At 48.4% G+C, this 16,773-nt stretch overlaps 2 protein-coding genes and 1 long non-coding RNA gene across 5 annotated transcripts in view; 2 read left to right on the forward strand and 1 right to left on the reverse strand.

The window, feature by feature from the left end:
- The window catches only part of LOC112664092 (phosphodiesterase 4D interacting protein), a 400,486-nt gene that overhangs the window by 379,100 nt on the left and 4,613 nt on the right, over positions 1–16,773 (forward strand). The window lies entirely within an intron of this gene.
- On the forward strand, positions 720–6,194 carry LOC112664086 (putative neuroblastoma breakpoint family member 5). Of its 2 annotated transcripts, XR_007402897.1 has the most exons (8): positions 720–827; positions 929–1,240; positions 2,312–2,408; positions 3,178–3,392; positions 3,579–3,630; positions 4,631–4,785; positions 5,540–5,729; positions 6,074–6,194. XR_007402897.1 is itself a non-coding variant. In XM_049095464.1 (7 exons), exons 2-6 carry the CDS (start codon positions 1,186–1,188, stop codon positions 4,740–4,742), a joined length of 531 nt encoding a protein of 176 aa, XP_048951421.1. In that variant the 5' UTR covers positions 720–827; positions 929–1,185; the 3' UTR covers positions 4,743–4,785; positions 5,540–5,872. The 2 variants fall into 2 exon arrangements, 1 of the variants encoding a protein (XP_048951421.1); XM_049095464.1 differs by lacking the exon at positions 6,074–6,194 and having other exon boundaries at positions 5,540–5,872.
- Positions 3,846–7,596, reverse strand: LOC125752742 (uncharacterized). Its single transcript, XR_007402900.1, has 2 exons — positions 7,460–7,596; positions 3,846–6,016 (listed from the first exon to the last, which is right to left on the reverse strand). It is a non-coding gene; the product is annotated as an uncharacterized LOC125752742 (long non-coding RNA).

The raw sequence follows: 16,773 nt of genomic DNA on the forward strand, positions 1-16,773 counted from the left end.
AAATGCAGGACGAATAATACTGAGAGATTTCAGACAGAAAATATTTTTAAAAATCAATTGCGTAAACTACCTTTGGTCTTTCTCCTGTTTTTAATAGTGAAAAAAACTAGAGAAGACCCATGTCACATCATGACAGTTTAAGACTTTGGAATCGTTCACATATTAGAAAAGCTTAAGACCTATTTTACCCGAAAGAGAAATGGAATGACCTCACGACAACCCTTAAGAAAACCTGCTGCGTGAGGCGCCTGAGCGTTCCCCTTGGTTGAGGGTTTGACTCTTGGTTTCCGCTAGGGTCATGATCTGATGGGGAGTTTCAGCTACGGACATGATCTGCATTGAGCTCCCTGTCAGAGTCTCTCCCTCTACCCCTCTTCTCATTCTCTCAACTAAACAAATAAATCTTTTAAAAAAGAAAACTTGGGAAACTCTATCTGCCTTGATGACTTTATCCACACACAAGAATGAACAATGAGAACTATGCTGAGATATACTTTTAGAAAGAGATGGGATCTGTGGTGTCAGCACAAGGGTAGACAGCTATTGAGAGTGGCTGCTGAGGGGTGGTCCCCATCAGTGGTGACCTTCAGGGAGACGAGGCAGTCTTGTGTATCAGTGGCTCCCAAGGTTCCTTGATCCCCACCACGTTCCAATTCTGTTATTGCAACTGCAGACCGTTACCTAGAATGCTGGGTGCTCCCCCTGCCATTCCAATCGGAGTCTGAGCGAGGGGCATTGCCTTCAGCTCTCAGCTCTGGCATCAGAGCTTGTTGTTGTGGTTACCGACTCTCGAGTGCTCTGGGGTGTTGCCCAAATTGTTGCCAATAGTAAGTAAAGAATTCCTGTATCCTCACCCCTCAGGCCTGATTAAACTTACTTGATTTCACTTGTTTTTAACCCATCCTGTGTTTGGGTTTCTTCTCCCCAGTCCCCAGCTCTACCTCGTCTGCCACTGGTCACCATGGCAGCGCCTCTTGGCCCTCAGTCTGATCCAAGGGCAGAAATCAGCCTCCTGGAAATCAACCAGATTGAGAGGGAACCTGGGCACAGGCTCTGCTTCCTAAGCCCGCAGAGGCCACCAATTGATACCCAGTGGTAAGGTTGAGGGTGTCTCAGGGAATTTCAGACAATCTGTGCTGCCTCCATCTATCTCTCCCGAAGCTGGGGAAACTTCAGTGAAGCAGGATGGCGAGCAGGTCAAGGTCTGGGCCAAGAAACACGTGGCCAAGTGAGGATGAGGGTGAGTGGGAGAGACCGCGGCCCCAGTAACCCCCCAAGCTAGAGTGGGGGGTAGGCCCTCCCCCACAGTCAGCCTGAAATGGGGAGCTCAGCTGCCTGGTCTTAGGAGGGGGCTGCAGGGATGTAATGAATCCTGATGCTCTGAGCCCTAATTTTTGTCATGTTCTCACAACTGGCTTTCAGTACAGCAACGGGAGGGAAAATGAAAAAAGATTGATGCAGGGAAAGGTGATAATTGAAGCCTGCTATTTAGGAAAGTGAAGAGTTCCTGAGCTTTCAGGAAAGCACAAGCAAAGTTTTGTTAACATCTCTCCTAATACGAATCACAAAATTGTGGGAAACCTGTTGTGAAGATGATGAAAACAGATATCACTTGAGAGCTTGGAGTGGAGGCACCTCAATACAGGGGTGAGGAGCAAGGTCTCTGGGCCAGCCTTCCCGGGTTATTACTGTTGTGGCACCTACTTCTTCGAATCACAGTACTGAGTAACTTCTTGAAAAGCTCTCAGAGCAGAGCCTGGCACTGTGTAAACCCTGTTCATAATTCTACTGCTTCTAATCACAAACTTTATTAGGATTTGGACATATTCCTTTCAGTTCCTTCTGGCTTTATGCATTATACTTCACACAAGTGCATCTGGATGAATTTTTACCCTCGGCATACTTGTTCAACAGAGAAATCCCAGCTCAGGGGACCCATCAGTCCTGTCGTCCTAGGGGCCTACTTCCTGTCCCTGCTCAGTGTCTACTTAAGAGGCTGCAAGGCTTGCTAGAGTGGCCATGATCAGGGTCGCTGTGAGCGGATGTGAATTTTGACTCTACCAAATACCAGTTACTCACCGTGTCTAGTCACTGCCTGTGGCTCGGGGCTGTTCCTTCCTCGGCTCTAAAACGGGGACTAATCACACACCCCGTAGTTGGGAGGCTGAGGAAGGAGGCGTGGAGCTCCCACTGCAGAGCCTGGCTGCCGGGGTTACATTTGTCCTGGGCTGGACCCTGCCCCGTCCCTTGAAGGCAGCGAGCACAGCAGCATGTCCAGCTTTCCACTGAGGCAGGCATCTCTGTTTCTCAGGGTGTAAAGAGCTCACCGACATCATCGGACCCGTGCTGGGGGACAAGCTGCAGTTGGAGGAGGGGAAGCGGACAGAGGTGTTCGCTGAGCAGCTCAGGTAAGGAGGGCTCCATGTGGGAGGCTGGAGGGAAGCTGAGGGCATCTCTGACTTGGGGCAGCAACGGGCCTGGGCCAGGAGAAGGGCAGAAACGGTCATGGCAGGCACGTTACACAAATAGTTGTAACACCATTAAGGCCACAGTAATTGGTAGATTATGGACTCCTGTGACTCAGAGCCCCAGCTTCTCTTTTTAAAAAACATGTCAACGTCATCAAATTCAAGTGGACAGTTCATGGCATTTAGCACGTTCACGATGTTGTGAGTTCGCCCCCTCATTTCTATCTGACACCGTCACGACCTTCCTGACCACAGCGTGTCATCCCTTCTTTTAGAACACACGGTCATCTTAACCCCGCCGTTCTCCTGAGCTTGCCAGTTCCCGCCAGCTGATTACGTGATTACGTTCATGCTTCTGTGTCGGAGCCATGTCCATTCAGTGCATGATGCACTGTATGTGGTTTTACCAGAAATTGAGTGTGCCCTAAGTGAGAAGCTCAAGGGACGTCTCTCTGATGTGTGTTTAGGAAGACACCTGGCTTTTTACAGACACAGAAGATACAAGGGATGTCAAGGAGGCTCACAGGAGCGCCCTCTGATAGAGGAGGCCTTGTTTTACCTTCTTTCTCTGCCACAGGCAGATCGCCACACACATGCCCAAATTCGGCTTCCAGGACTCCTTGGGGAAGTTCTCCCAGAAGTCTCCACAAAAGCTCTTCTAATCTTTGCTTCAACTCTGCATTTACAAATTTTCTCTGTCCCACACTAGGCAATGTCATATCCTAATTAAAGATCATGCTAAAGAGCTGACCCGGTTGTATCAAAAGTTACGGGGAGGGACAGATATTTCTGAACGCCTCAATGAGCACCTCGAGGACCGCCTCACCCACCATGACCCTGAGCATTCTCGAGGGCAGGGTTTCCAAGAGCAGCTGCCTGAGGGAGGCAGGCTGGCCAAGCGCCTTGCCCGAAAGCTCAGTTCAGGTAAGGCGGCCGCAGGCCCTGATTGCACTAGGCCGCTCCAAGGTCCTGGGCTCACAGGAGACTCCCCACCTGCCCTTACACTGTTTGCAGCAGCTGTCCTTATGAATTTAGGGACACATAAGCCCACTGTGTGTCTAGTGCTGATGTGGGACATAGTTGACAGGACATTTCTGAATTTATTTGCAGAAAATTATGACGATGAGGAGGATGAAGAAAAACAAGAAACACTCACCCCCAGGTGACCATGAGTATTCAGGCACCGGTAATGTGTGGGTAAAAATGGACAGGGCAAGGATGCCTGGGTGGCTCAGTGGTTTGGCGTGATCCCGCTGTCCCGGGATCGAGTTCTGCACTGGGCTCCCCATGGGGAGCCTGCTTCTCTCTCTGCCTGTTTCTCTGCCTCTCTTTCTGTGTCTCTCATGAATAAATAAATAGCATCTTTTTTAAAAAAAAATGCACAGGGCCTCCGAAAGGACTCTAAGTGAAGTCTAGAGAGTCTCGCGTGCCAGATGCAAGAAGCAAAACTAGACATGGAAACAATGGATGGCCCCGTTAACTTGGTCGTCTGTTGTCTCTGTGGTACTTGTAAGATCAAGATGAATTCACTAGCCTTAAGATGCCCTGTAGCTACAAAATACCCATTCTTTCCTCTAAATGAACACGAGGAAGAGGTGCATATCTATTTCCTACACAATTCTCTAAGGTCCTTGGTGGGCAGGTGAGTAGCAAAGGAATTGGTAAGCAGACAACCGGCAAAATGAAAAACCAAGAGAAGCACTTAACCCAAACTTGCAGTGTCATGTGACACTATTATTACCATGGTGCCTAGAAGGCACAAATTTCTCCAGTCTGCGAGGACTCCAGAGCTGTAGCCGCCTGATCAATCTATGTTAAAGCCCACACAACCCAGGCACGTGGTGGTTGCCCCTGGCCTGGTCTCCATCTCTGCTTCACGTTGGGACTGTACCATACTGGGATGGCTGGCTCTCATTCCTAGTCAGTCCCTCGGTGACCGGTGCACTGAGTATCTGCTGCTGCTGCTCTGCCATCCCTTGGCAGCCACACTCTGTCTCTTACTGGATGGATCGCTTCTTCCCTCTCAAGGCAATGCCCCCCTCACCGCCCCCGCTACGCTTCTTGTGACCACTCCCTGTAACTCCACTCAAAACCACTTAGGAAGCCATGGTGTGGGATCCTCTTGGTCCGATCTTCTGTCATTCCTGTCCTACCTCCCACAGCCTGGAGCAGCAGGAAGTTGAAAAGAAGGGGATCCTCCAGGACCCACCGGATGAATGTGTTTTGACTCCTTCAATTCTCCAAGACGGGAGTGAGAGCCACCAGGCTTCATAATGATTATTGGGAGGAAGAAGACCAAGGCCAGATATGCCCCCAGGTAACTCTGAAGAATCGTGGGCTTTAATTTGGTGGTGACATCTGGTGATCTCGGATCCAGGGAAATCTAGACAGTGCTACACGTACCTGTTTCACCCATTCAGACACCCACACAATGATCCGCTAGCCCTGTTCTCTGTTTCACTATGGTACTCGTACAGGCCCCTTTGTTGATCCTTCTCAAATGTGGGAAAATAGAGTTCACTGATGCAGGATGCTAAGCAATCACAGGATGTCTTGCACTCTCACAGTCTCTCTTTGTGTTGGGTCCAGCCCGAGACGCCCATCTGTCTCTGCCAGTTTGTCATTACAACATTGGCAAGAACTCATGGCAAAGACAGTATTTAGGAAAAAATTCATGCCTCAGTATTTAGGGAAGTAGGCCTTGGACACAGGAGCTTTCTAGGAATCTACCATGCTGCCGGAGCCTGGGGTTCTGATGGTGCTTTCTGTCACTTTCAACAAAATGTTTGCAAACGTCTTGGTGCTGGTTTTATTGTTTTCTGAGTGTTCTGTATGTGGTAACTGTTGTGCACTGGGTGGTTCAAACTCCTTCCCCATAAGCTCCCATTCTGCTGTGAGCACTTCCCTGATCTATCCCCAGCGCATCCACACTCTGGCCCCAGATGGAGGCAGACTGGTTCATGTCCCTTTATGGGGACTTCCCATTTGTTTTCTGTCACCACTCCCTCCTCCCTACCACCAAGACCAGCTGGGACTCCCTGTTGACTCAACCTTCTTCTTGCATCTTCCAGTACTCCCTGGAACACGAGGCTCCACAGGGAGCTGCCAGTGGCAGAAGAGAATGAAGTCCCACAGGACTCACTGGATGAATCTTATTGGACTCCTTCAGTGGCCATGACCTGCCAGACGCCTGCAGGCCTTATACAAGTGCCTCATTCACATCTGATAAGCAGGAACTCTTCTTGGGTCTTGATGTGGACGGTAAGTACTCCCATTGTGAGGGCCAGAAAGTTCCTGGGGAGGCCCCAGAGAGCCTCTCTGCTTTCTATCCAACCACCTAAATAGGCTGAGAGATGCAAGCTTGCCAACAGGCCTTGTAGACTCATACTGGTTTTTTTGAACTCTGCTCCTGGATTTAATTTTAAAAACACTGGGGCACCCAGGTGGCTCTGTTGGTTAAGTGTCCAACTCTTGATCTCAGCTCAGGTCTTAATCTCAGGGTTGTGAGGCAAGTCCCATGTTGGGCTCCACACTGGGTATGGAGCCTCCTTAAATAAGAAAAGGCATCATATGGGTCAGACAACTTCTCTTTCCTTCTGTCCCAGACTACCCTCTGCCGCCTGCGCCCTCACTATTGTGCAGTGCAGGCATTGGTACCAAGACAGGAGAGAGGAGAAATGAGGGAAAAAGGCAAAAACCTAGCCGCCACTATGTCACCTGGAGACACCTGGGTAACAGACCTCTTTCTTTTTTTTTTTTTTAATTTTTATTTATTTATGATAGTCACACAGAGAGAGAGAGAGAGGCAGAGACACAGGCAGAGGGAGAAGCAGGCTCCATGCACCGGGAGCCCGATGTGGGATTCGATCCTGGGTCTCCAGGATCGCGCCCTGGGCCAAAGGCAGGCGCCAAACCGCTGCGCCACCCAGGGATCCCCAGACCTCTTTCTTTTATCAACTAGAGTCTTCTGCTACTCATGAAATTCTATTGCCAGTTGCGTTGCTTCCTATAATCTCTCCTGCTGTCCACACAGGTTTGCAGTCAGCTCCATATTTGCACCATCTATTATATTTTTGCTGATCCCAAAGATTTGCTCCTGAGCTGCCCTCTGTAGCATTTAGATAGAAGATCCTGAGCACCCAGCCCTGCCTGTACCCTGTGGTTTCAGTGAAGCTAAGGCTCTAGCTCTGGTTTTTCATCCCCATGGATGGAGTACTTTGCACCCTCTGTGCAGCATCACTGATTTTTCCACGTGTGGATATGGTTTCAGTCAGGTATCTACTCTCTGTGCACCATGTCGTGTAAATGATCAGTGGCCTGTGCACCTAGGGTGGGTATTGGCCTCAGCACAGGCGATCCCCTCTCCATAATCTTCAGAAAAGTGCTGCCTGCTGAGCAAGACCCCCTTGGGGGCCCTGTCACACAAGCGTGCAGAGTAAAACCCATTTCCCATTTGTTCCCTCTCGGGCTATTTTTTGGACTTCCCTTCTGGGAGAGTATTTGGATTGTTAGCAGAATTTCTTTGCTCTTCAGATCACCCGAGGGCCCACATGGCAGGGAGGAGGCACGGCTCCGACTGAAGCTGACCTGCTCTGGCGTGAGGGTGTTGCAAGTGTCTGGTTAGCCCCCTTTCTGAGAACACATACTCCCTTCACAGTGGAAACCTGAGTGTGTTTGATCACGGAGTGCTGCCCACACCTCCCTGAAGGGTGTGTGATGCTGGGACTGGGTGCTTTGTGCCCTCCCTGAAGACCCACAGAGTCTGACCCTGGAGCACTTCTGGCCCTGGAATCTCCTAAGGGACTCAGACCTCTGCTACATTCCTTACAGCTGTCAGCGCCTCCTCCGGGTGGCAATAGAACATACAGGTGGGGTGGGTGGAAGGGCAGTCAAAAATTATACATGAGAAAGTTCCAAAGGCTCCAGAGCCAAGAAAGGTGCTCCTGACTTGGTCCATGGTACTTTTTCCCAAGTCCCTTTTCTAGTGGTACCTGAAGCCTCAAGGCCAAACGTCTTCCGTTGTTCTGTTATCTTTCGGGTACACACTGACACCTGCTTCTCCCCGTGCCCCCAGGCCTCTCTAGAATGTTTTCTGTAGGCTATAGGACGAAGGTTACAGGATAATAAGCATGAGTTCCTGCGCCCATCTAAAGGCCCTCTGGAGTCAAGGAGGTGATTTTTGCTTCTGGGACTTCGCAGCCTGGGCACCTGCCGTCCCAGCGTTCCCAGGCACAGACATAATGGTGACATCTTCACACACATGATATCTGCCTTTGTGCCCGCTCCCAGGGTGATCTCACAGACGGGCGGGGACGTCAGAAATGGGTGTTCTGGGAGTGCTCAGCTACGGAACACTGGGGTTTATCCCATTGACATCTCTTCTTGCTTCAGCTCCCATGCAGGTGCCCTGTCACCGGGGGCTATTGAGGGGAAACTTGACTTTCCTAAGGGCAGAGGTGCAAACTTCAAGAGCACAGCCACAGCCCAGCACCAAGGAGGCCAATTCTCTGCAGTTGCAGCTGGGCCAGCAGTTGGATCGTGGTGACAACAGAGCCAGGCTCGACCTCTCCCCCACCATCTGGAGCCTGGCAGCCAAGATGGGTTCTGGGGACCAAAGGCCACTCTCCCAAGGTGAGAGGGAAGGGAAGTAGGAAGCTCTAGTCTCTATGTTGGACTCACAGGCTTGTGGCTGGAGGCAACAATGGGGGTAGGTCAAATCTCATGATGCTCCAATACAGGGAGTGAGCAAGAGCCTGGTGTTTAGTATCCATTCTGCCCCGTGTCCCGGGGCTCTTTAACGGGACAAGCCATTCATCTTCTTATGTATTTTCCCTTCAGTACCTTCATCTGAAACCCCTGACAATGGTGTCCGATCCATCGAAGTTGGAGCGTGATACAACATTATTTTTAGGGGGCCTGATCCAACAACCACTGCTTGATAACATCTCTGAATTTGTAATGTCTAATTCTTGTGTCTCTGTGGTGCTTTAATGCTTGGGAAATGGTTTCATGGCATTGTTACACGTGGGGTGGAGCAATTTTCCCCCGGCTCCACTTTGGCTGGACCCCATCTTCCCTGGCTTTCTCAGAGGCTCGTGTGCCAATTTTTCTCCTCTTCCACATCTTCAAGCCAATTTTCCCTGTTAAGCTTTCACAGCCACAGTGGAAATAGAGACTCACAACACAATCTCTTGTTTATTTTTTTCTTTTTCTAAAGAAATAAGGGGCCACCCTCTTAGATAAAGTGCACACGTCACTCTCTTCTCTCATCTTCCCTCCAGCTCATCATCTCCTCTCATCTCCATCGCCTCCTCCCCAGACTCCTGCTCATAGGATCCACCTCTGTTCAGATTTCCTTAAGACCGAACTTTTCAACCCTCCCCTGGGTCATGGTGTCTTTACCCTCCCTCCCTTTACGTGTCCCTTCCTGGAGCCTGGGGTGTCCCGGGGCTCCCCTGTCAGGCTCAGAACTCATCTGAGAAATGAGGTGATCCAGTACCCACGTGGAAGTAACAAAAGGAGCAGCACTGTCTCACCAGGGAGAGGCCCGAGAGAAAGAGCTCAGTGAGTGTTTGAGGAAGCACAGCTTTGACAAGGGCCTTAGAAACTGAGGTACTTATTGTCTTCTCCCTCTAGCTTCTCTGTCACCTCTCCTTGGCTCCCACAGTCCTGGCCCTGACTCCACCTGCTGGCTTAGTCCCTCTCTCTATGACTCACTTTCCACAGAGACCTGAGCAGGAAACCAGGGTCCATGCCAGATTTTTTTTGTCCATTCTGGCTTTCATAACAAAAATGCCCAGACAGGTTGGCTTATTAACGTCAGAAATTAATATCTCACTGTTCTGGAGGCTGAGTAGAGCCACAATCCAACAGGTGCACATTCAGTGCCTGGTGACACTTCCTGCTTGGTTCACAGGTGGCTGCTTCTAGTTATGTCCTCACTGGGTGGAGAGGTGAGGAAGCTCTGTGGGGTCTCTTTTATAGGGTAGGAATCCCTTTAATGGGGGGCTCTGCCTCCCACGGGTTCACTCCACAACACCATCATAGTAGGGATCACGTTGCAACATATGAATTGGGGGCAGATACATTCTATCATTCTATAGGCTGATGGTTTTACTCTGTGTTGTTCCCACTTCCTCCACCTCGTAATTCTTCCTCGATGTTTAAAGGCTCACCTGTTTCTTGCAAAAGTTTTTCTCATTCTTCTTGAATTTGTGTATTTTTTCCAATTTCAACTGCCAAGAAGGGGGTCTTACAATATTCTGTTGCATGTCTCCCAGCCCCTATGTAATCATTTACTCATTAAGTACATACGGACATACAGATACACACATTTATATCTTATGGCACAACAGATGGGTATTTGGTGTGTATATTATACATAATGCACGTATATGAAATATATGTTGAGGCATGTTGGAGAGATTCCCTAGCTTTCTCATTCCTTGTTGCTTCCCAAAGCTTCCCTTCAACTTTGACTTGGGTGAGATCTCTACAATATCCTCTCTAATAGTGCAGACTCTTTCCAGCATGATTTCCTTGCCTTTGTCTCTTCTCCGTAACTCTTTGTTTTTACCAATGCTGTTTTTCCCCATTTCACTTTCATCCATTGCGAGCCTATTGACCTCCTGGCCCTCTTGGTAGGGTAAAAAAGATGAACAAAACAGGAAATAATCAAAATGTGTCCATTGGCTTCTCCTCACTCGTGAACATTCCGATGGCCTCTCTCGTCCTGCCCACTGGCCTTCTTTGACGTCTTACTGGTGGGGGCTCAGAAAGATCCTGAATGACAACGGATCCTGTTGATGTGCTTTTATTTTCAGAGCTGGGTTTGGATGCATCCGTGGGCATGACAAACCACACTCTCAAGCTGGAAGGTGAAACTGCTGAGGGCTCGGTGGCCAGTCAGTGTGAGTGTCAAGTCTTTGACCCCATGAAGGCCCCAGGTGTCACGAAACACAAGATTATCAAGAGGAAACTGCAGTTCATTCAGGGGCAACTTGCATGCAGATTTCCCGCCTTCAAGCTTAGGGCGCAGAGGTAATCACATCTGTGCTGTTGGGGCATGGGTTCCAATTGCTCTTCTTCAGATTACAGCTCCATCCTCTCCACCACTGTTCGTGCTCTTCCTCCTGTGTTCGCTCCCATAGCTGGTGCTTCTTTTGTTTGCTCTTATCTCTGTTTCCCACAAGGGCTGCCGCCCTGCCGGCCCTTCCATCTCCATCACCTGGTTGCATCTGAACTCTGCTGTGTTCCTGCTGGGGCTGTCCTGAGGTGCCCTCTCCCCTCTCCTCATGACAAGGGGGCAGCAGGCCCCATGGGCCTCCTCAGCAGAGCAGCATCATCTACACATGTCACCAAACACGCAACAGTCTGCCGGAAATCACACAGTTTCTTGGCTTCTTTGCCATCACCACCACCCCCTCACCCCCCAGCCCCCCCCAACCCCGCTTCCACAACTCCATGGCCTCTTTCTCCCAGGAGCATTGTCTTAATGAGCCATTGCATGAGGATTCTCCTCCTGGGTCTTTCAGGGAATCTGACCTCGGATGACACTTAACCCTCATCTTCTCAATGTGAATAAGAAGTATGAAAACAGAGGAGAAAGATCCCCCAGGACAAACACTAAATGAGAACCTGAGTCATGGCTGGGAGTGCCACACTCGGCGGCCTGGAGTCAGGTTTTTCCTCAGCCTCAGATGAGAAAGGAAGTCCCGTATGGGGCTTCCGGGAACTTTGTGTCCCCCACCTTAGGGGGGACATGGTAGTTGGCATCAGGTGGAGGACAGGAATGGCACTTTTCTAGAGAGACATTGGCCAAAGGTAGAAGCTAATGCCAGGTTTCCAAAAGGAATAGAACATGAGGTGCTTAGGCATCAAGACGTCTCCCCTTTTCGCGGTCATCACCATGTCTCCACGCTCAGTAGGAATCAGCGAAAAGGTAACTGGGTTGAATTTCAGGCAAGAGAACATTCTAGAGCATTGTACTGAATTCACTTCGGGCTGCTTTTGGAAGAGCCGGGGAGATGCACAAGAATCGAGTCCAACAGAGAAAGAAAGTCATTCATGGCAGGTTGTCAGAAAGAAGACCAACATTCTTAGGGACAGTGTCCTCCTGGTGGAAGAGATGAGGCCGAGAAAACACTGGTGTGAATTAGGGTAGCTTAGCGAATACTTCTAAATCAATCATGCTAGGATAAAAGAAACACTGAGTCAGCTGTGAACTAACACGAGTGCCTTCTCCCAGTACCTTAACATTCTGATTTCAAGATTGTGAGGTGGAATTTGGGTAACAGGATTTTTTAAAAGCTCCACTAGTATGCTCCTAGAAATTAGAAGGGCCATGGATCCAGTAGGGTCTCCGTGAGCAGTACAGAAGGGTCCCGTGTGGCTTCTACTTCCTAGAAAAGCTGTTTATCAGCCATTGACGGAATCGGCATTCCTCCCTCAACACCGCAGCCTAGAGAAAGCAGAGGAAAAAGATACGCAGAGGAACTAGATGGATGATCTCTCTTTTGGATCTTAGTCTCCCACAAATTTTATAATATGGGATACAGGAGGAATAAAACCCTGCATAGGAACCCAGTGTCCAACATAGAATCTCTTCCCTGATCAAAAATAAAGGAATTTAGTGCTTTCTTTCCTCCTCTGACATTGAAAACGCCAATTCACTAGTCACTAAGTGGATTTGAAAGCCCCCGTCAGAGTCACTGCAGCTTGCAACAAAATATTTTAATCAAAGTTTGTGCTTATACAAAATCTCAGTAGGGAATTTTAGGTCTCATTCTCCTGTGTTAATCCACTTGCAGGCCCTTCTGCACACCAGTGTAAACACTGAGAAACTTTCTTACTTAGGGAAAGTTTGGAAAAGAAGGGATGACAATCTAGGGAGCTAAATAAAACTAATGCTTTTTCATTTTCACTTCAGAATTTGGTGAGTCCATCTACGGAGGATATTCCTGGAAATGCCCTAAGTTCTATCCTGTGGGACATTACCTTCAGAGAATGTTGGTGGACCTGAGTGAAAATGAGTAGGGCCATGGCTACATGCCCTGATCTTTTTGTTAATTCCCCTTGAGTCTCTCCTTCTTGGGATCCTCCCTCAGCCCCTTTGGGCGTCTTCCTGTCAGGCCACGTGACCAACAGCATCTACTGCTTGCACACACCTCCAGAACTGAGGCTTTCTTCTCCCTTCCCCCACATGTTTGGGCAGGGCCTGAGCCTGTGTCTCGTCTCAGTCTCCAGGGTTTTCAGGAACAGGTCACATGGCTGGGGCGGTCCTTAGCCTCTTGGACCACATCTGCACATGGCAGAACTGAACTTGGGGACATTCTGAGGCCCCTTCCGGCTCTCACATTCTAGGACTCCTTCTATAGCCTGGCCTCCTCCTCAGAAGACTGGGACAAGGGTGAGAAGGGGGAGTGTTTGTCTGCCAAGGGTCCCCTCCTTCCTATGGCAGACTGTTTGTGAATATGTGTGTTAGGTGCTGAGTGCCCCCCTCCCTGGGAAGCAAGAGAAAGCCACCACTTGGCTTCTGCTGAAGCAGGTTCAAGCATGAAGTGGCTGCTGAGGAGGAGGTAGTCAGGATCTAGCAAAAGTTCACAGCAGCCTTGAGCTTGGGTTCACCAGGTTCCTTCTGGGTGGAGCACAGGGGTCCCTGGGTCCTGCAACACAGGCCGCTGTAAGTTTAGTGAGGTGTCACTTCTGACCTGTGGCTCCTACTCTCCAGCTCGGCCTGCTTGTGGGTCCCCCGTCAGCTTCTTCTCTGCACAGGAGCTCAGCTTGCTCCTGGCCTCCGTGACCACGTAGCCACCCCTCCAGGCTCAGCTATCAGCAGCATCTGACAAAGACTCACATTCCATTTCTCTCTCTCTCTCTCTCTCTCTCTCTCTCTGCCAGATACCAAGTACCTCAGGAAATAGGAGAAGAGATTCCTCATGTGAATGAAATCCTACCATAGAACCCCATCATTTTCCACTTGATGAAAAGAAATCTAAAACAGTGCAGCAGGAAAAGCCCCAACAGAGCACGGAAGGGATCCTTTGCTGAGAATCAACATCACAACCACAAGCCACTCTGTGATTTTGACTGCAACACACGGTTTGACGAGAGAAATTCTAGCCCTTCAGCCTCCACTCGTGATAAATCGCCAAGGAGACCAATGCCTGACTGGATCACGTGCAGGTTTGAGAGACCTTAAGTCTTGCTCCTCTCAATTCCATCCCGCGATGAACCCGAGGACTCGGGAGCAACGTGGAAAAAGAGCACGTGTCAAACTGGACATTCTGGGCCAACAGATGGGCTGCGCTAGGAGCAGACAGCATTAACTGTGCAGTGTTCCGGCCGCAAAGGGTTAGCCTGAATTTGAGCACAAGGTAGGCATCAGTCAACTTCAGGATGTAGACCATCGAACAAGACGCCTGTCTTTCTTCAAACAGTCATTGTCACCACAAATAAGAGACGACAAAAAGGAGAAGAGATCTTTTGGGTTCCAAAGGACTAAAAAAGTGTGTCACTGTTTAGTCCTTTCAAGCCCAAGACATCTCCTCACCTTTAGGTGGCTGTCTCTGGTGGTGGTGACATTTCCTTGTTTGTAGGGGACAGGTCAGATATCCGTCTAAATGGTCTACATCCTGAAGTTGTCTGATCCTGATTAGGATCAGGAAATTAAATTCCTCCTGATTAAATTCAGCCTAACCCTTTCGCCAGGGCACTCCATAGTTAAGGCTCTGTGTGTCCCAGCTCAGCCCACCCGGAGACCGAGAGCGCCAGTTTGCCCGTCACCGTTCTTGCGAGAGCAGCATGGGTCACGTGCTATGGAGGGGCCCAAAGATCTGTTCACAGGAACACATGGTTTTCTCTCTAAAACTAGTAATGTGGTGAGTGGAGCTCTGAGAATGTATGAAGATCCTTTTCTGCAAAGTTTTTCTCTGAAATGTTGTCATCCTGTGATGATCCCTGTGGTGTGTCATCACCGCATCCGTGTGTGTACATTGGAAGGATTCTAACTTTATCATTCCTGTACAACGTGTATTGGCTGGCATTGTGCCGTGGAACACACTCCCTCCCCGCTCTACATCATTAGAGTTTTTGTTTTGGCGATCACTGTGGCCTTGTGAATTTTTGTATTCGATGCTCTAATCCCTCACTCTCCTGGTTGATTTGGTGGATATGGATATAAAGTGATGTAAATATTCTGGGATTTCATCATATTTAATGCAAAGTCTCCATCTCTTGTAGGCTATACTTACTCGATGGGGAAAAAATTCTGACCATGTTCCTCTCTCTGTGGTATTTTCTGTTTTCTGTGAGTGCACGTATGTCGGCCTACATGTGCCTTTGGTGTTTAGGAAGCTTGTCATAGGCAGGGCCGAACATTGCACCAACCGTTCTTGGACACGTTGGGTTCCGTATTAATTTGTCATCCTTTTCACATCCAGTCTCTAAGTTTTAAGTGATCTCTCAACCTCAAAGTTTTGACATTACTCTGTTTTCTCTTTTCTCTTGTCTTAACCTGCACTCTTATTGTATTGTTTCCACCCAGTAAACAGATGCCATTTACATCCTATTTTTCTCACCTGCTCCATTTCCAGATTTTTGTTTTAGATCCGCACTTAAGTTTCTTTAATGGTCACCATCTGTTCGAAAGTCAAAATGTCCCCAGTCGTCTCTCCTTGGGTGAAATCTTTAAATGACTCCTAGTGATGGAATGGGGACTCCCTGAGTGTTGCTGGAATTAAAATTTTTTAAAATTGAAGAACAATTTTAAAAAGATGAAACATTGCTTTGTAGATTTCATTGACTTGACTTCATGTCATTGGCCTGTGGTTGTCTTCCTCTACCCAAACATGGGCAGTTCAAGGTCATGGGTCAGTGGTGCTTGATGTCCATGGTGGATGTGTCCGTGCTGTTGAGTGACATAGAAGCTGAGGTTGAGAAGGCAGGGGAAAGTGATGCCCTGAAGCACCTCCTCACTTCTTCAGCATATGTTCCCACCTACTACGTCTTATGAACCAGAGACTTAGGAGGTCCCTGAGGAAGGGGCCCTGATCAAGGACATTTTCAACTTCTAATGTTTGTGGGTCCTGCTCCTGGGCTCCAGGGAAGCTATGCCTCCACACTTACGGAGGTCAAAATGACTCCACAAAAACTCAAAGCCTGGACTCTATGTCTGCCCCAAGCACACGTTGTACGTCTGCCTTATTAAGGAAAATAACCAAAAAGGACCCTCCTGGGAAAGATAAGAAAACAGGAAGAAGTGTACCTGGTTCCCATAAGATTAAAATCATTATCGTATATCATCACTGCATATAATGGAAACTTAGGACCAGGAACTGCAGTGTCTCTGCAAAGTCTTTGTCTTTGTCTAACAAGTTTTAAATTTTTATGTAAAAAATGTAGATAACCCTACACCAAATATTCATTTTCCAGAACACTCTCTTCTTTGTGAAGATTGCCCACCCCAGGCCACTGTCTTTTGGGCTCAAATAAAATTCCCTTCCTTTTTAAAAAAATAAATATTAAAAATATTTATTCATTTTGCATGGAGAGCTCAATCTCTTCAGTTTATTGTCTGGACTTGCCTGAGTTGAAGGTGCAAGGGTGTGGCCACATGGCACTGAGCGCTCAAGGTAGAGGACAGAGGACTGGATCGATCACTTCTTTTTTTTTTTTTTTTAAGCATCAGTTTTAAAATCTAAATTCAGAGCAATAACATGTAACGTATCATTAGTTTTAGAGGTACAGGTCAGTGATTCATGAGTTCCATATAATACCCAGTGTTCGTTCCATCACGTGCCCTCCTTAATGCCCATCACCAGTTACCCTATTCCCTACCTGCCTCTCCTCCAGCAACCCTCAGTTTGTTTCCTATGATTAAGAGTCTCTTATGCTTTGTCTCCCTCTCAGATTTCATCTTGTTTTATTTTTATTTTTCCCTCTCTTCTCCCATGACCCTCTAGTTTTCTTACAATCTACGTATGAGTGAGATTGTATGAAAATTGACTTTCTCTGACTGACTTACTTCACTGAGCACGACACCCTCTAGTTCCATCCACCTAGTTGCAAGTGTCAAGATTTCATATTTCGATGGCTGAGAAGCATTTCATTCTCTAACCATTCATCTGTCGATGGACATCTGAGTCCTCTCCATAACTTGGCTATTGTGGACATTATTGCTAAACACTGGGGTGCAGGTGCCCCTTCGGATCACTACATTTGTATATTTAGGATAAGAACTTACTAGTGCATTTGCTGGGTCGTAGAGTAGTTGTTCTATCTTCAAATTTTGATGAACCTCCAGAGT

The sequence above is a fragment of the Canis lupus genome, chromosome 17 (assembly GCF_003254725.2).
Source record: "Canis lupus dingo isolate Sandy chromosome 17, ASM325472v2, whole genome shotgun sequence".
NCBI classification, from domain to species: domain Eukaryota; kingdom Metazoa; phylum Chordata; class Mammalia; order Carnivora; family Canidae; genus Canis; species Canis lupus.